The sequence below is a fragment of the Helianthus annuus genome, chromosome 5 (genome assembly GCF_002127325.2).
Source record: "Helianthus annuus cultivar XRQ/B chromosome 5, HanXRQr2.0-SUNRISE, whole genome shotgun sequence".
NCBI lineage: Eukaryota > Viridiplantae > Streptophyta > Magnoliopsida > Asterales > Asteraceae > Helianthus > Helianthus annuus.
Window position 1 is genome coordinate 175756732 of NC_035437.2, and position 27960 is coordinate 175784691.

Consider the following 27960-nt stretch of genomic DNA (forward strand, 5'->3'; position numbering starts at 1 on the left):
ACCGCCGCCGTGCTCCTCCGCCGCTGCAGACCAAAATCCACCACAACCTCCTTCGCAGATCTAAACCCTAGGCGGCGGCTAGGGTTCCGCCGTGACGATAAGCGGCGGCCACGATTGTTTGGTGCTTCAAGATTCTAAAGCTTCTTTCTCTCTCTTCTAGTGCTTCTTGATTGTTTCCTTTAAGTGTAACTCTTTCTTTCTACACATTTGAATACATATGCTTTGTCATGGTGGTGACCGGTGGGGTAGGCTAGAGGTTGACATTTGTTTTGTCAAAAAATGTTAATACATCTCCCTGATCCACTTTCGTTATAAATGTTTGATATTTATAAATGTTTGATACTGATTGGTGGTGGTATCACAGTGTCCAGAATCATATTTTTGTTGAGTTGGTTTTTTGGGGATTTTTTATTTTGGGGGTGTTTGAGTTGATTTGGAGATTGTGGTAAAGGGTGGTGGTTGTAGATGATTATGGGTGGCGGTGGTGGCGGCGGTTGTTGATTTAGAGATGATGGTTTTGGTGGCTGTGGTTGTTGATTTGGTCCACGTGGCAGAAACTTTCGATGGAGGTGTCTTGGGGTGGTGGTGGAGGTGGTTGTGGGGGTTGAAAGGATTATTAAATTTGAGCGGCGATGGGGGTTTGGGTGGTGTCTAACAGGTGGTGGTGGGTGTTTCTGGTGGCGGATAGTGGTGGTTAGGTGTTTCCGAGTTGGGGGTTCGGTTTTGTGAGGTGGTGGTGATGGTGATGGTGATGGCGGAAGATGATGGTGGTGGAACTAGGACAGGTAAAGAGATGGTAGAGATGGAGTAGAGAGGGAAAATGGAGCTTTTTGGAGAGAGAGAAAGACATGGACTAAGTTATATATATATATATATATATATATATATATATATATAGAGAGAGAGTAAGGTTAACATACAAAAAGGCTTATCGTACATTATGTAGGTGACGCGCGCAACCGTCGGATCATTGCCCTAATCACGCATCAGACACATAATAACGCATCAGACACATAATAACGCATGGGATGTATTTTTTGGTGATAATCACGCATGAGTATGTTAATCACGCACGTTATACTGGCCAAAAAAAATAATCACGCACGTTATAGTTATTGTCGCGTACGATAATGTATGATAAGCGGTTTTGTACATTATACTTATTCTATATATATAGATATATATATATATATATATATATTGATTTTCAGATTTTTTTTTAAATAATAGAGATAAAAAGACTATTATACCCTCATGTGCCTTGCACATGATCAGTTTTAACCAAAAAATCTAACTGGGTTTGGCCTAAAGGACATAACGTGCAAGATTTGCAAACATTAAGGACAAAACTCATCAATTTTATAGACAAAGGACAACGCCTGCAATTTGGGACATACATAAAGGACAAAACTTGTAATTTACTCTATTATTAAACTAAAGTAGTTAAGGATAAAACCTATTTCAAAAAATGTTTAAAAGAGGTTTATTGGTTCTATACTTTTATTTTTCGTGTTCAATTCTCAACTCAAATACGGTAATCACTATGTTTACGTGACATTTATAAGAATCATCACCGCAATCACCCAATCCATCGTATATCGAGTATATCCGTTAGTTTTTTTAGATATAAATTTTTATTAAATTAATTCAACCAGTGTAATAAATGATATTTTTTAAAGATATAACATTTTTATTTTTTACTATATAAAGTTACATTTATGCAACTCGTGTAATACACGGGGTTTTAAAAATATAACTTTTTTTATTATGTAGTATATAAAACTAGATTTATTCGATCCATATAATACATAGGGCTTATAAAGATATAACTTTTTATTGTTTGGTATATAAAGTTACATGTGCTCAACCCGTATAACACATGAGATTCTTAAAAATGTAATTTTTTTCATTATTTAATATATAAAATTAAATTACTCAGCCCGTACAATACACGGGGTTCTTAAAGTTATATTTTTTTTACTATTTAATATATAAAATTACATTTATCCAACCAATGTAATAAACGAGATTTTTAAATATATATTGTTTTATTATTTGGTATATAAAATTGCTTTTATTCAACCCTTGTAATAAATGAGATTTTTAAAGATATATATTTTTTTTTATTATTTGGTATATAAAATTACATTTATTCAACCCGTATAATACACGGGGTTCTAACCTAGCATCACTGTAAAGAAAGAATTGTTTTGTCCTATTTCTTAATGATTAACTTTTTCAAATTATTATGTTATCTTGCAACTTTTTCATAATCATTATGTTAATCGACACATGGGCTACCTAAAAAACAAAACAAAGAAATTTTTGGCGAGAAATACGTCGGTTTTTGAAGGTACGCCTTTCAATGTTAAAAGAGTCGTGAAGACACAAAAGAGGAGTCATACATGTGGATAAAGAATAGAACCCCGTTCAAAAGTATCGAGTGGGTGAGATGACGAGATTTCAATGTGCTTGACACTATTATGTGATTTTTTGTTTTCTGGACTCCCCATCACTTGTTGGCTCCTTTGTTCTATTTTATGAGATATATAAAATAGTTGTCATTCCAAAATGTGCTTAACATTTAGATTATGGTTACATAATGGGGGTGGGAGAAGACCAAATATGGGGCACTTTGATGAAGGTCTTTCTTCGCATAATATACTTTGCGTAACTTTCCTGCGATAAGTCAACAATGTTTGTCAGCTTACCATGCGAAAACTATTAAGCAAAAACTAAATTTATTGCGTGTAAACTCAAACTTTTGGTGCGTAAAGCCATGGAAAACATATATGTGGAACCCTAGAACGTGACAATATCAATCTGATTACTTTACAACAGTTCAAGACGATTGTTCCAAATCTGAGCTTGTTTCACATCAAGATCCTAACTTTAATGTCGAAAATGCATCAAAACCTTCATATATAGTAATTTTGATCATAAACACAAATCATGAGAGCTTTTACGTGGTTCTTACCCAGTTTTGGCTAAAACCTCAAACTGAGCTTGGGGACTTTGAAAAACCAACTCAAACAGCTTTGATAATAAATAAAAGAAATATGGAAAAAAAAAGCCGAAGCCAGAAGATGAAGGCAGGGCCGTCTTCGAAAATGTTATAAAAATTTTGGGCCCTGTGCACGATAAAAAACCGGGCCCTCCCGTTTTAATCGACGTTTGATGATTATTTTAATTGGGTTTGAATGTTTAAACATTTGGGCCTCAAGTTAAGGTCAATATATAAAGATCAAAACGAAAATTAAGTGGTACTCTTTATTCAACAAATTCGATACCCCTTATTTTGTTTGAGTTTCTTTTATTTGTTTATTTTTTTCTGAACATCGATAGCAATTAATTAGAAAACAAAACTCTAGTAAGATAGATATATAGATACATTTACACGAAACCTTTTTATTAATAATATTCATGTAGAACAAGCTTAAATCAATAACTGAAGTTGCTGTATCTTAAAAACTTTTGATTGTTTTTATTTATAAAAGCATCTTCATCAAGGTAGTACAATGTACACCAAGGAATATATCCTATAGTTCTACATATAAATAAACAAATATAGAAACAAAATTCGAGGCAAATACAGTGGTAAAACAATATATATGTATAGAAAATATATAAAAAATACATAGATAAATATAATATCTAAATAATGAAATAAACTAATATGTTTGTACTAACAGTAAATTAAATAAACTAGTAAGACATAAAAATATATGTAGAAACTTGAATTTACTTTGTAATTAAATAACTTCACCTATGGTTCCTGTTCTTGAAAGCTGCAATTGCAGCTTTTTGAATGATTAAGTTTGAAAAGCCAACAAGATGATAATAAAATATTCTTTTAAACTTCATCTTCTAGTCTTTTTCACCTCTTCTACCTCTACCACTTTCGGTCCCTTCCCGCCGGTGTTTCTGGCCGGAAAAAAATTCCGATCGTGTTTTACTCAAATTTCTTTACTGTAACTACTCTAATCGTCACCATTTGAAGGGTCAAACACAGATTAATATATAAAACTTGTTATAAATTTTTACGGGCCCCGTTCCGGTTTTGGCCCTGAGCCGGCGCCCACCCAGCACTTGCTCGGAGCCGGCCCTGGATGAAGGAATTAATGGAACCCAGAACTCAACTATGAAGATATAGCCCAGGTCAGGATTCAAGCCGGAAGATATAGATGCGTTGGTATCCATGTTGATTATTAGATGGAAAGAATAATATGTAGTCCAATAGAAAAATATTAAAACTATTCACTTGTATATATTGATAATACATTGCAACAATTTTTTTACATAACACAAACCCTTAACCACAATTAGCAAACACATTGTCAATAAATAAATAAATAACATATAGTTTTGAGTCCAATATATTGAGCTCAAATTGTATGTTCAACAAACTCAATAACATATCTCAACATGTGAATGAAGCAGCTAGTTTACCACTTTGATGCTACCTGCCACATTACAACATTAAAATGTGAGAAAGTTTTAATTAAGATAACTTGTTTTTATTAATCTAGATGCATTTTTAATAGTTTTTTTTTTTCAATATATTGTTTCGGTCAAACAACTCGACATGTACACGAAAGATTGACTTGTTCTCACGTAACCCATTTTGACATGTTACTTTATCTGTCCATTTTACCATCTCTAGAAAACAAAGAAGCTCACATGTTTTGACTTTACGCGGGTTGATCCATAGTTTTCCATCTTTGCATTACTAAATGTAAGGGCGTGCTGTAGTTTTTCTTAATGGAAATGCTTTAACTTCCATCAAATATGATGCAGAAACAGGTCTATGGTCAGAGAATCTAATCTGAGCTCGTTTGTAGCTTATTTGTCGTATCCCCTTCCCATATGAAAGTATACGATCACACCTGAAGAAAACATGTGGCTTAGAAAAAGATTAAGATATAAGAATAAATAATAATAAAAGTTAAATATATTTCTAAATTGTGGTCATACCATGCAGGGGTACGCCTACCAACCTTAGGATCCTTGCCATAATATATATCTGAATTTGGCTCATATTTGTAAGTTGGTGGAAAATTTAAAACGCCTTCCGTCCATCCATCAAACGCTCCTCCTAGTTTTAGCTACAAATTTATTGTAAGTGTTTTTAATCCAACAATATGTGTTAGTTAGGTACAAGTTTATTAGGCAAAAAAGTGTGTATTACCATTAAAGACGATTATTTTAGCTTGTTTATACTTATAAACGAGTCAATTCACTAAAGACGGTTATTTTAGCTTGTTTACTTATAAACGAGTCAATTCACTATGTGTTTTGTTAGCTAACAGGTCAAAACGGATAAAATCTAAGTATTTTAAGCTAAAAAGGCAAACACTTCAAAGGAGTCAAAGTTTCTCAAATGTGTGTTATACTAACTTTTTAGACTACAAGGTATGGTGATGGACCATCCTTGGAGGATGATCCGCCACGTAGGCGACACGTCATAGTCCTCCCAAGGATGGATCATCCTCCAAAACTAGGGGGCATGGGAGGATGGTCCTACATGATTCTACCCCACCACTTTTATATTTTTTATTTAACATTTAATATTCATATATTGTAAAATTAAATTCAAACAAATAGTAACGCATAATAAAGAGGTTAACATCAAATGATCAAAGATGTATTCCCCCGACACTTGTCCTTTTTCTTCTTGCCTCTTCAACCAAGTATATAAATAATAAAATATTAAAAACCTTAAAGACAGTTATTATATACTAATAAAAAAGTAAAAAAAAAAAATCAATAATCAATAAATATAAAATATTGAGGTTGAACGTGACACATTACTGAATCCGCTGTTGTATAGGCCCACTGGAAAACCAAAACCATGGCCCCTGGTATTTCTCTCGAAATCAACTCTTATCTTTCTGACCAAATCACTTATCTTTTCTATAACAACCCTCGGTAAAACAGACATCCTCATAATATTTCCGACACCCTAATATATTTTAAATATCTCAATGTGTCTTTATATGCACCCCGTATGTGAAAACCGAGCCCCAAAATAGATTATACTATATAAAATAAATAAAAACAATAATTATTAAGTTGAGGCGGGCCGCGTAGGGCCTCACCTCAAGTTAAAGCGGGCCGCGCGAGTGTGTACCAGTATATTGCCAAAACCATAAGCCCAAGCGGGCCGCGTACATGTTCGGTTTAGTTGATGCGGGCCGCGCGCGTCCTAAATGGTGGCATGACCCGGAGCCGCCACGTGTCCAGCGCGTGTCGAACCTAGTGTATGACCGGACCAAGCTACGCTTTGACCCGGAGTTGACGCGGGCCGCGTGAGCCCGGCCCAAACTCCACGCGGGCCGCGAGGGGACTCAATTACAGCCCTATAAATGGAGGCCATCGGCCTTCAGTCCGCTTTCGTTCACTTTTCTTTCTGTCTCTCTACACTTTTAAATAGTGGGCATTATACCCGAGTTCAATATCCCCTAAAATAGCGAGGTTCTGCTACGATGTAAGTATTATAACCCCTGGAGACGTATTAGATACGCTGCCCGATTGATCTAGGGTTCCGTAACGGCTGTCGTGGTTCTGCCCGACGTAGTCGTTGGAATGCCGTCTCGGGGAGGGTATTACTAATGTTAAAATGGGTCATTATACTAACACACGTGCATTTGTGTAAATTATAGATATTCACCAGGAAACACTAAAGAATCACCTAAGACAGCAATGTGAGTTGATTCGCTTTTTGTAAACCTTTTTGTTTACTGTTCTTACAAAACCTCACTTAATTAAATATATACAAAGCAGTTTTTGAGTATTTGTAAAGAATACAATTATAGTGGGTATGTTGGGGTTTTGTATACAAAATTGGTTACTGGCGTGGTAACATCCCATAAGTTGAGTATGACCATACCACTGATGTTAATTGTGATGTCTTGGATACAAATGTAATTGCGGATGTGCCCTCAATACTGCAAATTGGTTTTTACTTAAACTTGATTAAACTGGGAATCACTCACCAGTATTTCCCACTGACAAAATGTTTTTAAAACGCGTTTCAGGTAACAAAATGTGAAAGCCAAATAGAAGCCAGCTGGACAGCACTGAAGGCTTGGAAAAGTGGCAATAAAGTTACCTAAGAATAAAATGGATGTTTTTATTAAATAAATAGGATTTATTCCTATGAAACGTGTGTATTGAAAACTTGGGTTTTTACCCATATGTTTAATGTTATAAAACATGGTGGTTTACTCTGATTAAAATATTTCCTAACTACGGTCCTGATGAAAATTTCCGCTGCCAAATTGGATAAATAAATGTGATACCACCGAAACTGGTTCACGGCCGCCCGTTCCCGGGAGCTAGGGATCGGGGGCGGTGACAGAAGGAGCTCGATTTTATTTGTTAAAAAGAAGGACGGATCAATGCGTATGTGCATTGACTACCGTGAATTGAACAAAGTCACGATTAAGAATCGGTACCCATTACCGAGGATCGATGATTTGTTTGATCAACTTCAAGGAGCTCGATTTTTCTCTAAAATCGATTTAAGATCAGGATATCATCAATTAAAGGTACAGGAAGAGGATATTCCTAAAACCGCATTCAGAACAAGGTATGGTCATTATGAATTTACTGTCATGCCATTTGGTTTAACCAATGCCCCAGCCGCATTTATGGACATGATGAACCGAATATGTAAGCCATATTTGGATAAATTCATAATTGTCTTCATAGATGATATTCTAATATACTCTAAAAGTAAAGATGAGCATGCAAAGCACTTGCATTTACTTTTAAGTTTATTGAGAAAAGAGAAGCTTTATGCTAAGTTTTCAAAGTGTGAGTTTTGGTTAGAACAAGTACAATTCCTCGGACATTTAGTTAACCATGAAGGAATTCATGTAGATCCAACGAAAATCGAGGCAATTACCAAATGGAAAACCCCAGAATCACCAACTGAAGTTAGAAGTTTCTTAGGATTGGCCGGTTATTATAGAAGATTTATTCGAGATTTTTCTAGAATAGCCATTCCTTTAACTAAGTTAACCTGTAAATCTGTTAAGTTTGAATGGGGACCAAAACAAGAAGAAGCCTTTAGTATCCTTAAGCAAAGATTAACCCATACACCCATACTAGCGTTACCAGAAGGAACTGAAGACTTTGTAGTCTTTTGTGACGCTTCTAAGTTAGGTTATGGATGCGTATTGATGCAACGTCATAAGGTTATAGCTTATGCATCTAGACAGCTTAAGAGTCATGAAGGAAATTATTCGACCCATGATTTGGAATTAGGAGCCATAATTTTTGCCCTTAAAATTTGGAGACATTATCTTTATGGTAGTAAGTTTACCATATTCACAGATCATAAGAGTTTAAGATATGTCTTCGGGCAAAAAGAATTGAATATGAGACAGAGACGCTGGATGGAATTGCTTAGTGATTATGATTGTGATATCCAGTATCATGCAGGAAAAGCCAATGTGGTGGCTGATGCTTTAAGTCGAAAATATCACGAAAAGCCAAAAAGGGTACGTTCTCTTAAATTAAATCTACAAGTAGATTTAAACAATCAAATTAGAAAAGCACAAAAATCAGTAATCAAGGAGGATACTGAAAAGTTAAAAGGAATGATTAAGGAATTAGAACAAGGAACAGATGGAATTTGGAGGTTCCATAAAAAGAGAATGTGGATACCTAAATTAGGAAATTTACGTCACCGTATATTAGAAGAAGCCCATAAGTCTAAATATACGATGCATCCAGGAAGTGATAAAATGTACCAGGATTTAAGGAAAAATTTCTGGTGGATAGGAATGAAAAAGGATGTAGCAGCTTATGTTTCTAAATGTTTAACTTGCTCACAAGTTAAAGCTGAACATCAGAAACCCTCAGGATTGTTACAACAATTAGAAATACCAGTTTGGAAATGGGAATTGATAACAATGGATTTTGTTACCAAATTGCCTAAAACAAGGAAAGGTAATGATACAATCTGGGTGATTGTAGATAGATTAACCAAGTCAGCTCATTTCTTACCAATGAAGGAAACCTTTAGTATGGAACAATTAGCCAAATTGTATGTAAATGAAATTGTTTCATTACATGGCATTCCTTTATCAATTGTTTCCGATAGAGATAGCCGTTTTACTTCTCATTTTTGGTCAAGTTTCCAAAAAGCAATGGGAACCAGGTTAAATCTAAGCACAGCTTATCATCCTCAAACGGACAGACAAAGCGAAAGGACAATTCAGACAATGGAGGACATGCTTAGAGCCTGTGTAATTGATTTTGGAGGTAACTGGGACGAACACTTACCTTTAATAGAATTTTCTTATAATAACAGTTGCCACACAAGTATCAATGCTGCACCATTCGAAGCACTTTATGGACGAAAGTGCAGAACCCCAGTCTGTTGGGCAGAAATTGGGGAAAAACAATTATCTGGACCCGAGATAGTACAAGAAACAACTGATAAAATCATTCAAATCAAGGAACGACTGAAAACAGCACGTGATCACCAAAAGAGCTATGCTGATAACAGACGCAAACCATTAGAATTTCAAGTGGGAGATAAAGTGTTATTGAAAGTTTCTCCCTGGAAAGGAGTGGTAAGATTCATCAAAAGAGGAAAGCTTAGTCCCAGATATATTGGACCTTTCAAAATTCTTAAAAGAATAGGACCTGTAGCCTATCAGCTACAACTGCCAGAAGAAATGGCAGGAATACATGATGTGTTTCATGTATCTAATCTCAAAAAGTGTTTAGCTGATGAATCACTCGTAATACCTCTCAAGGATATAGAGGTTAATGAACAACTCAAATTTGTAGAAAGGCCTCTACAGATTGAAGATAGAAAGATTAAGAATCTCAAGCATAAGAGATTGGTTCTGGTCAAAGTAAAATGGGACTCCAAAAGAGGACCCGAGTACACATGGGAACTTGAATCGGAAATGAAAAAGAAATATCCACACTTGTTCCAGTAGATCTCGAGGTTCAGCTCGAAACGGTTCAGCTCGAAACGTTACGGGTCGAAACGGTTCGCGTCGAAACGGCTCAGCTCGAAACGGTTCGGGTTCGAAACGGTTCGCGCCGAAACGGATTTTTTGTATTTTTTTAGAATTTTTTAGAAATTTTATGATTTTTTTAGAATTTTTATTATTTTTTAGAATTTTTTGGAATTTTTTTGATTTTTTGGAATTTTTTTGATTTTTTGGAATTGGATCAAAATGGCAATTGAAAACATTTAAAATGAAAATCCCCAAAATACCCCTTGTTAAAGATGGAGTTTTTGGATGGAGTTAGTGTATGTGATCAAAATGGCAAAAAAAGGGAAAAGTCAGGGACCTAGAGGCAAAAAAAAACTATTTGGACTAAAATGGCAAATTTAGACAAAACTCAGGGACTAAAATGGCAATTTACTCTAATATTATACAAAATAAACATATCTAAATACTAAACTTACTCCTGATCCATAATGCTCTTTGGAAGTGCATCTTCTGACATTGAATTAAAACATGTTCTTTTATATATTTCTTGCACATCAGCATTCCTTTTAGCAATATCAATGTCCCTCTCACCAGATGTTAAATGAGTGCATAAGAAACAGAAATTTGTCTGATATATGGACATACTCACTGAGACAGACCCCTGCAAAGGAAATACAAAATCATTGCAAATAATCAACTTCTAGTTATGTAATGATGTAAATTTTGGTCATTTTACTTGTTAGAGTAAACTGCCAAAATGGTCCCTAAGGTTTGGTCACTTTTAACACTTTAGTCCAAAACTCAATCATTTTGAATCTGGGTGCCCGTGGTTTCAATTTTGTTGTCATTTTCATCCGAAAGCAAAATCTGGTCAGATTTTTCAGTTAACATCCAGTTTTTTTTGTTTTTTCATCTCTTTTAATGAAGCGTAAAATGGTCAGATTTTTTTTAAATTTGTTATAATAAAACCTTAAAAGACCATTTTGCCCTTCATTAAAAGGGAGGAAAAAGACAGAAAAGTTGGATGTTAACTGAAAAATCTGACCAGATTTTGATTTTGGATGGAAATGACAACAAAATTGAAAACACAAGGACCTAGATTTAAAAGGTTTGAGTTTTGGACTAAAGTGGCAAAAGTGACCAAATCTCAGGGACCATTTTAGCAGTTTACTCTACTTGTTAATTAGTTCTTAAATAGCAGAATTTGCTTAACACTGAGAAAAAAAAAACTAATTATCTTACTATTATACATTTATACTACTTCAAACAACAAAAGTACATCCACAGTCACACTATCTTTTACATACTGTATTAGGGGGAGGGGGTGGTCATCACTTGCAAAAATTATATCACTCACAACACCCAATCAAGTTTCGCCATGTCATCAACCATTTTTCCATCACCCACAACCTTTTTTAGTGGCAATGGTGGTCACTCACAACACACAACAATAAACCCTCACACCCCCTCACATCCATTTATCACTCACAAGCCCATAACGCGCGTTGATTTTATCACGGAATAGATTCCATCACTCGTTGAATAGTTGGTGGCGGTGGGCATTTCAGCAAGTTCCACGCGTGGAACTTCTTATCACACACAACAAATATAACCACCCCGCCTCCCCTTATAACTAGTTATCGTATTATAATTACTTCATGTCGCATAATCATTGTCACCCTCAAAATCTTTATTTTTCTAGAAAAACTTATACTAATTAAAAAGTTTCAAGGGAAGGAAGAAACATACCTTATTACCTACGAAGCCCTTTTTACCAACACCAACGGTAGACACATCTACATTTTGTATATGCTTCCTCAAGCTTCTATGAACCCAAATGGTGATAAAAATACCAACCATTTGCTTGCTTACTATTTTGACATATTGTGATTTGGAATCTGTGAAAGAATCTTCTACATTTTCTTTAGAATCTGTTGTTGAAGAATCATTAGATGTGCATAATGCCACCTCAGTGTCGCTATCACTTTCTAATATCGTGTTTACAGGTTGAATATTGTTTAGGGTTTTGCGAATGATGTTTTCCCATATTGGAATAGGACGGGTGTCTTCAGAACCAATAACATAGCCAGCTTCTAAAGGTATGATTTCCTGAAAACTACAAGAAAAGCGTGCTTGTTAAGAGTAAAAAAAAAAAAAAAAAAGGTAGGTTTGCTTGAGAAAAAAGATGGAAACTTAAACATGGTGTCTCTACCTTTTGCTTCATAAACTACATTTTTTTATATAAATGCAATCTAGTTAGCTAGTTTGATACACGAAAGATACAAGGGTTATTCTATTTAAACAACATACTCTATTGTCCATTTACACCCTACCCTATAAAATTAATTATATATTAATTACTTTTAACTATTAATAACTAAGACAAGAGGGTATGGGCTCCGTCCTCCGGCCCGTCCTCCCGTCGCCGCCCCATCTTCCCACCCCCATGCCCGTCGCCGCCCCTTCTCCCGTCAAATCGTCCTCCCCAAGCCGATTTTGACGGGCCAACTTCCTCTCTCCTCACACACACACATCTATACATACATACATATATATAAAGGGGTTCATCCCCCACCCCTAGGTCCATCCTCTCCAAGCCTCTCCTACGTGGCGGTGACGTGGCGACCCATCCCATGGGATGAGCCAACCATACCCACCGGTCTAATAAGATTCATAGATTTAACCTTTTTAAACTGTGTCAGTTATATTCTTTTTCTGCTTCTTGGAAACTGAAACTAATACACTACAAGAAATTGGAGCATTAGGGGCGACGACAATAGGGGCGACATCAACTCCGGTCGCCCCTATTGCTCCATATCGCCCCTAAAGAAGGGCAATTCGGCCGAATTACTCTTCTAGTTAACAGAATTACATATAAAATAACCGAATTGTCTTTCTTGATAACAGAAAAAATGGATGAAGTTAACCCAGTGGACTAAAATGCAACGGTGAAACCTTTTTGGATCCACAGTCAAAAAATAAAACCTTTGGACTAAAGTGACAAAATGGCCTAAACAATAGAGACTAAAATGGCATTTAACTCTTTAAACTAAAAAGAAAAACTTACCCAAACACATATATATCTGCAGGGTAGTCAACATCCAGCCAGTCTCTAATATCCAGATCCTCTGATGGAAGTTCCCCTCCAACATTCCAAGTATGAGCAGATACTCTTAACAACATCATCATCAAAATTAACAATCAATAAATTAAAAGTTTTAAGGAGGCAGCATTTTAGTTAGATCAACTCAATGTGTGATTTGTGAATCATATGTAATAAACCTGAGTTCGTTTGATTTAATCCGAAACTCATCTCCTTTGTTATCCTTGAATCCAGATTTATTCGGCCAATAAGACGTCACTTGCTTCTTCAGCTTCTCCACAAATCCTTTCAGCTGAACTCCTAATATGTTTCCCATCAAACTAGCTAGCTAGCAAGTAACAACATCCACAAAGATTATAAGATATAAGTAATGGCCCTTTAACTTAGAAATATATATATCAGTGTATGTATATGGCATGGAACACATGGCCAGGTTGGGTGGAAACCTAAATAATCACCTTCTATAAAAAGTAATATTATTTAAAGAATACTACAAAAAAGACCAAACTGTCTACTTTATTATAAAGTAAGTTGCTTTTTGTCATATATAATATAAACTAGGTTTTTTTTACGTAGTGCGTTGTGACGAAACAAAACAAATGATAATATAAATGAAACATGTTGTTTAGAAAGCCCAACCGTTAGAATCGATTCAGTTTATTATCGTACCATTTACGCTACAATATACATACTCTATTTTAGTACAACTTCGTTTTTTTACAAAACTTATACCGGTAAGTGATATAAATAAAGCACAACTACGTACTTAAGTTTTTAAAAAAAAAATGTACGAACTTAAGTTATTAAAGAAATATCAAAATAATTGATAAAGTAAAAATGATTTAAAAAGAGAATTGTTAAAAATAAAAAATAAATCAGAAAGGAAATAAGGTTTTAGAAAGGGAAAAAATGAAAATATGTAAAAAGTAAATATAATAATAAAAAATAGAAATATGTGAAAAAATAAATATAATATTATACTATAATATATTAAAATAAAAAATATTGAAAAGCTATATATTATTCTAAATTTATAATTACTATACATATTCCTTCGAAAACTATATATACAAGAAAAGATTTGTGATTTTTTTCTGAACAAGAAAGACCTAGGAAATAGATCACCTTCGAATAGAATGTGATGACCCGGCCCGTTTGCCTAAAAGGTAACTCACAACTGGAAAAACACCTGGCTCAACCCGGAGCAAATTGCTTAAGGTGAGACTCTAACCAAAGACCTCCTATAAGAAAAATCATGGAACTACTGCTGGGCCAAATGGCCTTTAGTTATTTGTGATTGTTTAAGAAGATGAAATTGAGGGAATAACTAAGAAATGTAACTCACCGGAGGAAGTGGGTTGTGAGGGTTGGGACATTGTGCTTGATTGAGGATGGTAAAGAGTAAAGACTGAAGAGCAAGTGGGTTGACGAGATATTGGGCATGGAAAATGATGTATGATATTAAGAAGTGGGGGATGGCTGCCTGCCTGGCCGGTGCCTTAAAAGTCTTTTTTATACATTATTATTTATTTCGAAATACAAACTCTAATAATTCAATACTAGTTTTTTAACGTCACGTGTTACGGCGAAATTGAGCAAATAATAGTGTTAAACAAACGTGATTTGAAAACAAAACATTTTTTTAGAAAGACAAACCATTAGAGCGGTTTACTTTATTATCGTACCATTTATGATTACAAATAAATATTTTATTTTGAGTACAGCTTTGTTTTTAACAAAACTTATAAAGGAATATCGAGGGAAAAAATCAAACACAACTACGTACTTAAGTTTTTAGAAAAAAAGTTATAAAAGTAAATTATTAAAGAAGTATCAAATTAATTGATAAATTAATACACACATGTTATTAAAAGTAAATATAATAATAAACTATTATAATATATTAAATAAATAAAAAATAACATAAAAACTATATATTATTATAAAAATAAAGTTACTATTCATCATTATTTATCAACACTATATATATAATATAATTATAAATATCACTATAAAGAAAGAATTGTTTTATCTTATTTCTTAATGTTTACCTTTTTCAAATTATTTATGTTTTCTTGAGACTATTTGATAATTATTAGTGTAAAATAATAAAATGGTCTCTGAGTTTGGGCTATTTTTGTCACTTCAACCCAAAAATGAAATGTTTTGTATCTTAGCTTCTGAAGTTTCATTTTTATTTCCATTTTCATTCAATTGGTGAACTAAGTTAAGATTTTTTGTTAACTTCCTCCCTTTTTGTCGTTTTCCTAATTTGAATGAAGGGTATAATCAGCATTTTATGCCATAATATATTTTAATTAAATGAGGAAAACAACAAAAATGAGAGAAGTTAACAGAAAATTCTAACTCAATTTGTCAATCAGATGAAAATGACAACAAAAATGAAATCTTAAATACCTAAATACAAAATTTTCTTTTTTAAACTAAGGTAGTAAAAGTGGCCTAAATTCATCTAATATTTTAGCATTTTACTCTTATTATTATTATGTTAATGGACACATGACACATGCACTACCTAAACGATAAAACAAATAATTTATAGGCCCCCTAGCAGTCGGGGGCACACTATAATGTTAAGAAAAACGTGCATAAAGCATAGCCTTATCATGGAATAATAATAACAATAATAAAATAATAATAATAATAATAATAATAATAATAATAATAATAATAATAATAATAATAATAAATAGAACAAAACTAGATTATTTTACTTGATATTTTATATGCAGAGCTGCTGTCACTAAAACTTTTCTTGGACCAATCTGTATAATAAACAAATCAGACACGAAAATATATAATATTAAAAAGGCAAGAATGTATATATTTATAACCTAAGGATTATACGCATCAATACTAAAACCAAATAACAAGATTTCCAAACCAAAGACATAATATTCTATCTTGATTGTAATAAACTTTTCTTTACTTTTAAACAAAGCATATGCTAATTTATGATCTGTAAAGCTACCTAGTGGGGTAACTGATAGAATAATATTATTTCTGTCTAAGTTGAGTAACTAAAAACCATATTTCTTTGTATAGAAAGTTTTCATGAAAAGGTTAGTGATAAAGTAATCAACTAAAACTAATGATAATTGTTGCTACAATAAATACAAGACCAAGGATAGTGACAGGACTGGTTAGGTTAAAGGGTTCAGTTTGCCTAACGCAGGTAATGGGGTCCTCCCACGTTTGCAGTACGTGGAGTTGGATCACTTTGTTATTGTTGTTTTGAATTCTGGATTGAAGAATATTCAACGTAGAATGTTTGCGTTTAGTGAAATTAAAGGCTATTGACTCGGTGAGATCTCTCGACACTTAATTTTGGCGCATGGTTATACGTATATGTGGTAATCTTTTAAAGTAAACAGTATTGTGACAAAGATTTGATTGTTTGATGAAATGTTTGTAGAATAAACTTCAGTTTTCTATCATTATTGTTAAGATGATGTTTTGAACGAACCATGGCCGACGACAATCAACATGCTTAAACTTGAATCATCACTTTGATATTTATATTGAAGAAAGTCAGGTGGTTTGAGGTTATGTGGTTCGGCTCACAGCTTGGTTTTGACGGTTTAACAGGTTTGAACTTGAAACCAGGCAGTTACACCAACGGTATAACCTTTTCTATTCATTTATCTTTTAGAATATACAACTATGTATATGTATTATATTTATGAGCACCTTTATATAAAAATTTAAATAAAACTAGCTAATTTATGAATTAAAAGAATCCGTACGAAACACTAAACCTAAATTGTCGAACCTCTAAAATGGTAACTAACTTGACCTGCCTAGCTCAGCTGGTTTGACAAAACCATAGTAAGCCGTTCGACCTAAACTTCAAGTTGAACCCGGCCAAACTTGACCATGAACATCAATCCTGCCTAGGGATAAGCAAATGGTACCGGTACCTACAGGATAAGCAAATGGTAACGGTACCGACAGGGTCGTAGCTTTCAAGGGGCCAGGGGGCACCCGATCCTCCTAACTTTTCGCTCAGTAGTGTTATATATGTACGTTTCGTATATAATTTTTTAGGTATATAGGTTTTCGACCCCCTGGTTTTATAAATAAAAAAATTACTTATATAGAATTTTTAGGTTCGGTGACTTCCGACCCCCCTGTGGAAATTTTCAAGCTTCGCCACTGGGTACCGATACTGAATTTCCCGAACTTTTGGCATTTCGGTACAAATATTTACCGATTTTTTCCTTCAAATACATGTCCGTACCGGTACCAAACCGTATCATGTATTTTCGGTACCAATACCCATTTTTAGAGATTTTCAGTACCGGTTGATACCGAGCTCATCCCTGTAAGAATGACCGTGTCATCCATTGGCCCAACACATACTCTCTAGTCTCTTCTATCCCCACTTTCCTGTTCACATATTTATCTCTCCCTAACTCTCTCATCTCCTCCTTCCCACTCACTAACCATCAGTTTTTGTTGTTCCTTAGTGAAGAGATAGTCCTAGACCCCCACAAGCACAGACTAAACCTCCGCGACGCGGGTCTGAGTGATGCAACAGCAACAACGTGAGATTTTGAAAAGGGTTTGATCGAATTGTTGAGTGGCGCAACAACGCAACGGCCCTGAATTCTTGTTTTACTAGGACGGGTAGGGCCTGGTTTTTCCTCTCGCCAAGGACCCAAACTTTTTTTAAACATTCTCGGAGACGACCCTAGTTAAAAGTAACAGATTAAATAACTAAAGCTAGAAAGTAAACGATAAGGCACAAACACATACAGATCCTAGAAAAAATTAGAGCTGCCAAAATGGACAGGTTAAGAAACGTGTCAAAAAGATCATGATTTACTTTAATCAAAAGGAAAAATTACAAGTTTTGTCCTTTATCTTAATACCGCTTATTTTTAACGAATTTTGACAAGTTTTGCCCTTTACAAGGAATTTTGTTGCACGTTTTGTCCTTTAGGCTTAACCCAGTTAGATTTTCTTGTTAAATCTTGTCACCCAAGGGTATTTTAGTCTTTTCACCCATTTGTTTAATATTATTTAAAAGAATAAAACAAAATATTTTAGGTTTGACTATTGAAATAAATGGGTAAAAAGACTAAAATACCCTTGGGTGACAAGATTTAACAAGAAAATCTAACTGGGTTAAGCCTAACGGACAAAACGTGCAACAAAATTCCTTATAAAGGGCAAAACTTGTCAAAATTCGTTAAAAAGGACACCGTCTGATAAGTGGTATTAAGATAAAGGACAAAACTTGTAATTTTTCCTAATCAAAATGGGTCGGATCAGCTTGGGCTGACCACCAAGCACCTTTTAAACATTTACCTTTTTTATTTTATATAGACAGATACATTGTTAAACTTGATTACAGAAACTGTATTATTGCAAAAATCATCAAATTTCTTTAAATATAGCCATTTACAAGAAGAAAATACTCTCATCAGAAATTCCGCAGCCACGTCCTTGAGGCTGACTTTTCGCAAATGATTTTTAACCTTAATCGCCGCCAGCCTTATCAACACAACGTTTCTCTCCACAGTCACAGTCGTTCAAGTAAAGGACAACCCGACGATCATTGTGAACGTTGTTAAAATTCACTATGCATTGCAGAATCTCCTACAAAACACAGAGAGTCAGAGAGAAAGATCTATTAATATTAGGCATGCAGTTAAAAAACAGAGGTGGCAAGATGAGAACGTATTACGAGTTGGATAAAATGTCAAATGGATCGGGTTGAAACGGGCCAGGACAGATTTCGGTTCACCTTGGAACACTTTCTTGTCCATTTCTAAAAAAAAAAACATTTGTCATTGTGATTAAAAAAATAAGGCAAATTGGAAAATAATAATCCCATCATTCTGAAATTGGCTGATAATAATCCCAAGTCAGTTATTAGCCAATAATAATCCGACCTCGTCCAATTTTTTTGTATAATAGACCGCCGTTAAAATAAGCTTAACGGAGTTAAGTTTTTTTCCGAATTACAAACCGATGTTTTAGGGCTTTTGATCAGAACGAGGATACGAGTCAATTGATGTAAAACTTACCTCGAAATGCTGCCCCCAACCCACGAAAACGGTGCTTCAATTCGGGTGTTTAACTTCCAGTTAAAAAAATTCAAGCCATTTTGAACACAATTTCGAGGTAAGTTTTGCATCAATCGACTCGTAACCTGGTTCTGATCAAAAGCCCTAAACATCGGTTTGTAATTCGGAAAAACACTTAACTCCGTTAAAGCTTATTTTAACGGCAGACTATTTTACAAAAAAGTTGGAGGAGGTCGGATTATTATTGGCTAATAACTGACTTGGGATTATTATCGGCCAATTTCAGAAAGATTGGATTATTATTTTCCAATTTGCCTTAAAAAAATAATATTGTTTAAGAACTATCTAAAAATCTTGACAAAAACTAATTAGGGGCGCGTATGCCTTTAAAAAGGAGGTTTGGCAATTCAACCCATTTGAGATAAAACACAACTCAAATCAACCCATTCAGAAGTAAACGGGTCAAAATTTCTAGCTCTAAGAAAGCATTAAATTAGTTTGAACTAAAAAATTACCTTCGACGTATTCCATGAGGTAGAGAAGTCTCGAGTAGCTCCAAAACTGTCCACAATCACGAGCCTTTAACATTGAAGGTTTAGGCAAGCCCGTGGATCTGATCAACCGTTTCTGAAACAGGTTCTATTCTTTTTGTGCTTTAAAACGTTCAACTTCTTCAACGCAACGATAAAACTATTCGCCGTATCTTGAGTGACCTCGTCTTCGGATAGCAAACCCCTTTCACATAAATCATTTAAAATCATTTTCCCGTCTGGGAAATCATTTTTATCGCAAAAAGACTCCATTATAACACAAAACGTGTTGACCGTTGGACAAATGCCTCTTTCCTTCATTTCTTTGTATTGCTTCAACGCTTCGACCGGATCACCACTTTCACAAAAACCGGTTATTAAAACATTGTACGTCACAACATCAATTCTAACGTTATGGATTTCCATAACGTGTTTTAACTTCAACGCCTCTTTAAACTCGCGTTTTTTGCAAAAAGAATGAATTAACGTTGTAAAGGTAGCGGTTGTCGGAACGAGTTTTCCTCTAAGCATACAATCAAGAACCAAAAGGGCTTCTTCAAGTTTTCCTTTTTGTGCAAGCCCACGAACCATGGCACTTTCGGCTACATTACTTGATATCATACCAAACGATTTAACTTCATTTTTTAGCTTATTTGCCCCTTTAACGTCTCCCGCTTTACACATATCAGTAATTAACCGAACAACTTGTTTTTCACTAGGAATAAAACCTTTTTCCAACATCTCATTGAGAAACATAATCGACGGCCGGCAACCATACGTTTCTTTAATTCCTTTAAGAATGATATTAAACGTATCTTGATCGGGCGAAACTCTTAACACGTTCAAAATATCCAAAAATTCAAAAGCTTTCACAATCTGACGTTTTTCGCTGCATTTCAAGATTATCATATCAAGTGTGTACTTATCAGGAGGCACGCCTTTCAAGATCATGTTTTTCAACATTTTCGAAGCGAAATCAAGCATACCCGCCTTACAAATTCCATAAAGTAGTGCATGACATGTTCTTTTATCGGGAACAAAACCGTTTCTCAAAAGGGCACCGTATACTTCAAAGCATCTTGATATATCACCCTGTTTTGCGTACCCATGTAAGAGAATGTTGTATGTCGCCAAATTAGGTGACAAACGTCCATCTTTCATACTAGAAAATAAACCGTAAACCATAGACATGTTTCCCATTCTCGAATAACCATCCATAAGTACATTGAGTAGAACCGTATCGGCAGACAGACCCTCTGACATCATCTTTCGATGGTAAAAAGCAGCGGTCTTTTGTTGGCCAGCTTTAAAAAGTCCATCGATTAAGCACGTGTACGTTACCACGTTCGGCAAAAGAGCACCTTTCTCCATCCATTTTTCCGAAAGAAGAATGGAAATGACCATTTTACCCTTCTTACACAAACTGCCAAGTAGACATGTATATGTATGACTATCGGGAATCACATTGTTACGGACCATGTCTTTCAATAAGAAAACCGCAGCTTGTAAGTTGTCGGATTTACAAGCTTCTGCCATTAACATATTGTAAGAAACCGCATCTAACGCATATGGAATAGATCGAATATCATTCAAGAATTTTCTCGCCTCTTCAAAATTCCCACCGTAAAAAAGTGCTTTTAGTAAACTTCCGTATGTATGAGAACTAGGGTGTTGACCAAGTTTGACCATTTCCTCAAAAAAGTCAAACGCTTTTAACCCGTTTCCGATACGTACATAGCGGTTAATAATGAAGTTGAAAGTTGAGGTATTAGGGAAAACACCAATTCTACCCATGTGTTTCAAGAACTCCACTGCCTCTTCGACCCTTTGACTTTTACAAAGCGAGTCAACTAACGTATTACACAAGAAAAGATCCGGGTCAACGCCAGTAAAACTCATAATCTTATAAATTTGCATCGCTTCGTTTACCATTCCATGGCTGCAATAATCATAAACCAACGTCGAATACATCACTTTGTTCGGTGTCACGCCCGATTTATACATTTTACTCATCAACTCCTTTGCGGTTCTAAACTTCCCGTCTCTACAAAATCCATTTATGAGTACCGCATACGTAACGACATCCGCATCGATACCGTGTTGGATCATTTTATCAAGAACTTGCACACCTTCTCTAAACCTTCTACTTTCGATAAACCCCTTGACCAACATCGTATATGAAATACGGTCAACGACAATTCCGTTCATTCTCATGCTTTCTAAAAGACTATAAGCTAGATCTAACTCTCCGAGTTTACATAATCCATTCAAAATAACTCCATAACTAACTTCGTTAGGCCTTAATCCCCTTGCTTCCATTTCATTCAAAAGTTCCGTAGCTTCTTTGAAACTATTTTCTCGACAATAACCATCGATCAAAGAGTTATACGTTACAATATTTGGGGAGATTTTAAAGTTTAACATTTCGTTGAAAACATAAACCGCAACCCTCAATTTACCTTCCTTAACAAACCCTTTTATGAGAGTATTATAAGTGACCTCATTTGGGAAAAGCGGTTTTTTTCTCATTTTTTTCAACAACAAATAACCTTTCGCACTCCTATTATTTTTACATAAATTTTCGATCAACATGTTATATGTACATACATCCGCCTCAAGTCCCTTGTGACCCATGTGATCAATCAACTCTAACGCCGCCTTATATCTTCCCTTTTTGAAATACCACTTAAGCAACGTATTGTAAGTAACTAAATTCGGTACACAACCGCTTTCTTCCATTTTCCGAACAAGATGCCGAGCTTTCTTAAAGTTCCCATTAACGCAAAGAAGATCGACAAGTATATTAAAAGTAGCAACATTCGGGCATACGTTCAACGAAAGCATTTCTTTAAAAAACAACCAAGCTTTCGTATAATCTTCTTTGCCCATTGCGGATAAAATCATGTTGCAAGTATAAACCGACGGGTTAAACCCTCGAATCCCCATCAAACGAAAAATCTCCAAACCACTTTTAACCGAAGATTCTCGCAAGTAAACCCTAATCAAAAGGTCGAAAACAGCGGGATTCGATTTACAAAGCGGGTACGTCTCCATCAAAACCGAAAAAATGGAGTTTGGACCAATACCCATGTCGGATAAACGGGTTAAAATCGATTTAGCAGAAGCATGCATCCTTGATTTCACTAATATATGAACAGTTATACAGTATATGTAAGTAAGATTTTTCAATTCTTGAAAAGGGGGTTGCTTGATTACCCAATTAAGAAACTTTAAAGCTAGTCTTCCATGAACTTGCCTGAGTGAAACCCTTTTGTAATTCATTTGGTTTAAAGATTCCCATCTGTTGATTGTTAGAATTGCATAGATACTGTTCTCCAGTTCCAAACCTAGGTTTTTACAAAAACCCATAAAGAATACTTCAATTTATGCTAAACATAGTGAGATAATTAACCAAAGAAACGTAAAAAGGAGAGAACTTTACCGTCTTTAAGGGAGTTTCTTGAAGTTTTGAGGATACCCATGTGGGAGAAGTGCCGAAAGGTTGTAGCTTTCTTCGAGAATGAGAAGATTTTGGAAGTGTGTGACATAATTGGTGTTTCTTGAAGGTGAATTCGGTATGATTGAAGGTGGGAATGGTGAAATTGATATGTTGATTTGGGGGTGTTGAACAGGTGGAGGAAACAAGCAGGAAAATGGTTTTAATGCTCCAATTCAGAGCAGGTGTGAACAGAGGATGCTCACAGTTTTGTTTTGCACATGAAGCAAACGAAAGTGAAGGGGTTTGTGTAGGGTTGGAACTTGGAAAGGAACCAAAGGTTTGGCGAATAGTTAGTCAACTCTTCTGCGGAAATTCGTTTGTGTCCGTTTATTTATTAAAGGGTAAATTACTTTTTGAGTCCCTGTGTTTTATGTGTTTTAACTAGTTGAGTCCAAAAGCAAAAAGTTTAACGACCTGAGTCCCTATAAGCAATTTCTTTAACCATTTGAGTCCATTTTTTGGATGTCTGTTAACTGTGCTGTTAAGTCTCCTCACGTGCAGTCCACGTGAGGGGTATTTTCGTCCATTTAACTTCTCCTGCCTTAATTCCACCTTTATTAATGCCACCAACCTCCATTAAACCCTATTTTCACCCCCAAATCATTCACTCGCTCTCACAATTCCACCTGAATCATCCCGTCGATCATCATCCACATGAACGAAGAACAATGGCGCATCTTCACGACATCTCAACGTGGTGTATTCGTGGTTATGGACAACATTTCGATCCATATGTGGAGTATGGTAAGTAACTAAATCTCATCTCTGTTTTAACATGAATCCTTTTACAGTAATCTCAACTCTGTTTTACTTCATTTCAGTTGGTGAGCCTACAATGTTCAGCATTCACATCTTCCATGGTGGGGAGTTTGTTGTTAAACCTGTATTGAAGTATGTTAAAGGTAAAAGCAACCATATTGATTACATAGATGCTGATGAATTCTCAGTTATTGAGTTTAACACGATGTTTAAGATGCTGCATTATCCGGAGGATGAAGTTGTGTATTACCATTATAGGATTCCGGATAAAAGTTTGGTTGAAGGGATTAGGGCTTTAGGGACTGATCGGGATGTGATAGATATGTGTCAATATGTTGGTAGGATTAGAGAGATTGAGGTTTATGTTGAACATTGGGTCACAAAACTTGATACATATTTCCTGTCACCACCTAAATCAACATCAAATGTGGTAATTGAAGAAATTGCTGAAGATGCACCATCAGTTGGGAATGTTCCTGTTAGAGCTAGAGCTAAACCTAGACATTGTGTTAGAAGACTTGCAATTGGGTGGTTGGATGATAGTGGCCAATCAGGTGTGAATGATGTAAATGAATCAGGTGTGAATGATGTAAATGAATTAGGTGTGAATGACTTAGAAGGTGGTATTAACTTAGGAGATGACAGTGTAAATGACATAGAAGATGGAAATGACTTAGGTGTGAATGACTTAGAAGGGGGTATTAACTTAGGAGATGATGCTGTAAATGACATAGAAGTGCAGGATACTGTAAATGCAAGTGCAGAAGATAGTGAACAAAATGAGCAGGATAATCAAAATGGTAAAGATATTGAACAAGTAGATGTGCAGGATACTGTAAATGCAAGTGCAGAAGATACTGATTCATCATCTTTGAAGTTTACTGATGATGAAGAGGATTCTGATGATCCGGATTACAGGATGGAACATGAGCCACCAAATACGGATGAGGATGATGACCAAAGAGAGCATGAAGGTGAAAAGGTTGGTAAAAACAATAATGATGATGGTGATGAGTTAGATTACAATGTTGATAAACATAATATGATTCAAGAACTTGAAGTGGATATGGATACATTTAGAGCAGCTGTTGAAATAGAAGGTAATGACCAAGAAAATCAAGATGATGAAGACAATCAGAATGATGAAGAAGAAAATGCAGAGGAAACCACTGAGATTGACCTTGAAGACTTTGCAAGTGCTGATGAAAATGACCCTCCCTTAAAGAAGGGCCTGAAGAAGATGAGAAAGAGGAGAAAGGGGGTCAGGGGTGGAAGAGGGCCATTCTATGTTGGGCAGTTATTTACTAACAAAGAAGACTTGAAGCAGATGGTTAAAAAACATGCTTTGGACTCAAGAAGGCAGTTGGTAATAAGAAGGAATGATAATAGAAGATTTAGGGTGGTTTGTCATGGTGTGAATCCTGATTTACAAGGCATGCAACCACCAGAAGGGCAGTTTGGGGATTTTGCAAATATGAGTGGGCCCAGTGAAAAAGATGGGGAATCTTCAACAGGGGATGGGGATGTTGATGTTGATGTATTAAATACATCTAACCCTACTTCCCAACCACCAAAAAAAAGGTTAAAGCACCAAAAAAAGGTTAGGTTTCCAAAGCCCACATGTGAATGGGTTCTTCATGTTTCCAGATCTCGAGATGAACATCCATGGTGTGTAAAAACTTTCCTTGATAATCATACTTGTTTGACCACAAGAAAGGTTAGGTTATACATTGTATCTGCTGTAGCAAGAGAAGTGGAGAGCATATTAGCTTCCAACCCAGGAATTCCACTGTTGGCACTTCAAGATCATTTGGAGAAGAAGAATCAGATTCAGTTAAGTTTGCAGAAGACATTCAGGGCAAAGGTAATGGCTTTACACAGAATAGAAGGTGATTTCAAAGCTCAATACTCTATTTTAAGGGAATATTGTGAAGAGCTCCTTAGATCCAATCCTGGCACAACAGTTAAGATAGATGTGGAAAGGGAGTGCAACCCTGCTAGTCCAACAAGACAGTTCAGGCGAATTTACATATGTTTGGGTGCTCTCAAAGAAGGGTTCAAGGTAAATGGGAGGAATATTTTAGGATTAGATGGGTGTTTCATGAAGGGCCCATTCCCTGGGCAAGTACTGTCAGCTGTTGGAATTGATTCAAACAACGGGATATACCCTGTTGCATACTCAATAGTTGAGGCTGAAACTAAAAGCAGTTGGGAGTGGTTCTTAGGGAATCTTGGAGATGACTTAGGTCTTGATCAACAGTCATACTTCACATTCATATCTGATAGACAAAAGGTTAGTTCTTTACTAGTTATGCAGTCTTCATTACTTTATGTAGTCTTGATTAGTTATGCAGTTTTGATTACTTATGCAGTCTGTGTATTAAGCAGTGTTGGTTTGAATTAACATTGTCATGTGTGCATAATAGGGATTAATACCAGCACTGGCAAAGATATTCCCATTGGCAGAGCATAGGTTCTGTTTACGACACATCCACGAGAATATGAAACCAAGATGGAGTGGCAATTTATTCAAAGAAATGTTATGGGATGCTGCATGTGCTACCACAAAGCCACAGTTTAACAGAAAGATGAATGCCATAAGACTGCTTGACAATGACTTGTTTGACTGGTTAAGCCAGATTCCACCAACATCCTGGGCAAGATCACATTTCACAGGTTTGGTTTGTTTCATTACACATTAACAGTTTTTTTGTTTTGTTTTAAATATTCAATGTTCTGTTTGAATGTTCTGTTTGACAGGTAGGGCCAAGACTGATGTCTTATTGAATAACATGTGTGAGTCATTCAACAACCAGCTTGTAAAGGGGAGGGACAAACCAATAATCACCTGTCTTGAGTTTATCAGAGAATATCTGATGAAAAAAATTGTTGTGGTTCACAAAGTAATAGCTAAAAGTAATGGACCTTTGACTCCATATGCTACAAGAGTGTTTGATGAAATCAAGGCTGATGCAAGTCAGTATTCAGTGATGATGGCTGGTAGGGGTAGATTCCAGGTTACTGGTGGATATGCTGATCAGTGCAAGGTAGATGTTAATGAGAGAACCTGCACATGCAGAAAGTGGCAGTTAACAGGTATGCCATGTAAACATGGTGTAGCTGCCATATGGGATATGGCAAGGAATGGTATGAATGTAGGTGTTTTAGAGTCATGGGTTGATAAGGTTTATTGGCTTCAAACATGGAAGGATGTTTACATGCACACAATTGAACCTATCAGTGGGAGAGAGTACTGGACACCTTCACAATGCCCAACAACCCTTATCCCTCCAATTCATCATACTCCAGTTGGAAGGCCCAAGAAGAAAAGGAAGAAGTCAGAGGTGGAGATTTCTGAGCTTATGATAGACAAGAAGGGGAAAATGACAAGGCAAGGAGTGCCTAAAACTTGCAAGAAATGTGGGAATGTTGGGCATAATAAAAGGAGCTGCAAGGGTCAGGGTGCAACTCAAGCTCAGAGTCAAACAACATCTCAACCTCAGGGTCAAACTGCAGGTCAAGGTCAGTCTCAAACAACCAATGTTGGAAGAGGTGGGAGGGGTGGAACAGGGGCAAAGGCTGGAAGAGGTGGCAGGGGTGGAAGAGGAGCCAAGGCTGGTAGAGGTGGCAGGGGTGGAAGAGGAGCCAAGCCTAGTCAAACTGCTTCACAAACTGCTGATCTTTAGACTGTTACCTTGTTAGCTTTTGTAGTGTTTGAAGTGTCTTTTGGTTTAGTATGTAATGTTATGCTACTTTATGTAATGTTTGGTAACTTTATGTAACTTAACTAAGTGCTGATCTTTTGGTAACTTAACTAAGATATTGTACTTTTGGATGCTACTTTATGTAATGTTTGAATGTTTGAAGTGTCTTTTGCTTTGGTAATGTGTGTTTTTGTTTAGGTAATCAGTTTTGTTTCCAGGTAATGTGTCTTATTGTTTAGGTCATGTTTTGTTTAGGCCATCAGTTTTGTATCCAGGTAATTTGTCTTATTGTTTAGGTCATGTTTTGTTTAGGCCATGTCTTGTTTAGGCCATGTCTGTTTTGT

At 35.7% G+C, this 27960-nt stretch overlaps 3 protein-coding genes across 7 annotated transcripts; 1 reads left to right on the forward strand and 2 right to left on the reverse strand.

The window, feature by feature from the left end:
• Positions 1 to 4245: 4245 nt before the first annotated feature.
• LOC110942336 (type IV inositol polyphosphate 5-phosphatase 3) lies at positions 4246 to 14586 on the reverse strand. Of its 4 annotated transcripts, XR_002594761.2 has the most exons (8): positions 14414 to 14583; positions 13248 to 13392; positions 13033 to 13137; positions 11715 to 12081; positions 10442 to 10626; positions 4975 to 5095; positions 4681 to 4886; positions 4246 to 4463 (listed from the first exon to the last, which is right to left on the reverse strand). XR_002594761.2 is itself a non-coding variant. In XM_022184090.2 (7 exons), exons 1-6 carry the CDS (start codon positions 14442 to 14444, stop codon positions 4730 to 4732), a joined length of 990 nt encoding a protein of 329 aa, XP_022039782.1. In that variant the 5' UTR covers positions 14445 to 14586; the 3' UTR covers positions 4246 to 4463; positions 4681 to 4729. The 4 variants fall into 4 exon arrangements, 1 of the variants encoding a protein (XP_022039782.1); XM_022184090.2 differs by lacking the exon at positions 4975 to 5095 and having other exon boundaries at positions 14414 to 14586; XR_002594762.2 differs by lacking the exon at positions 4246 to 4463 and having other exon boundaries at positions 4747 to 4886; positions 4998 to 5095.
• Positions 14587 to 18456: 3870 nt separating this feature from the next.
• LOC110942334 (pentatricopeptide repeat-containing protein At5g55840) lies at positions 18457 to 23419 on the reverse strand. Of its 2 annotated transcripts, XM_022184089.2 has the most exons (4): positions 23097 to 23419; positions 19640 to 23001; positions 18782 to 18865; positions 18457 to 18693 (listed from the first exon to the last, which is right to left on the reverse strand). In XM_022184089.2, exons 1-2 carry the CDS (start codon positions 23200 to 23202, stop codon positions 19742 to 19744), a joined length of 3366 nt encoding a protein of 1121 aa, XP_022039781.1. In that variant the 5' UTR covers positions 23203 to 23419; the 3' UTR covers positions 18457 to 18693; positions 18782 to 18865; positions 19640 to 19741. The 2 variants fall into 2 exon arrangements, with proteins under 2 accessions (XP_022039781.1, XP_022039779.1); XM_022184087.2 differs by lacking the exon at positions 18782 to 18865.
• Positions 23420 to 23765: 346 nt separating this feature from the next.
• LOC110942333 lies at positions 23766 to 27739 on the forward strand. Its single transcript, XM_022184086.1, has 4 exons — positions 23766 to 23897; positions 23975 to 26205; positions 26339 to 26588; positions 26673 to 27739. The coding sequence occupies exons 1-4, from the start codon at positions 23822 to 23824 to the stop codon at positions 27596 to 27598; spliced, it is 3483 nt and encodes a 1160-aa protein (XP_022039778.1). The 5' UTR covers positions 23766 to 23821; the 3' UTR covers positions 27599 to 27739.
• Positions 27740 to 27960: the final 221 nt, after the last annotated feature.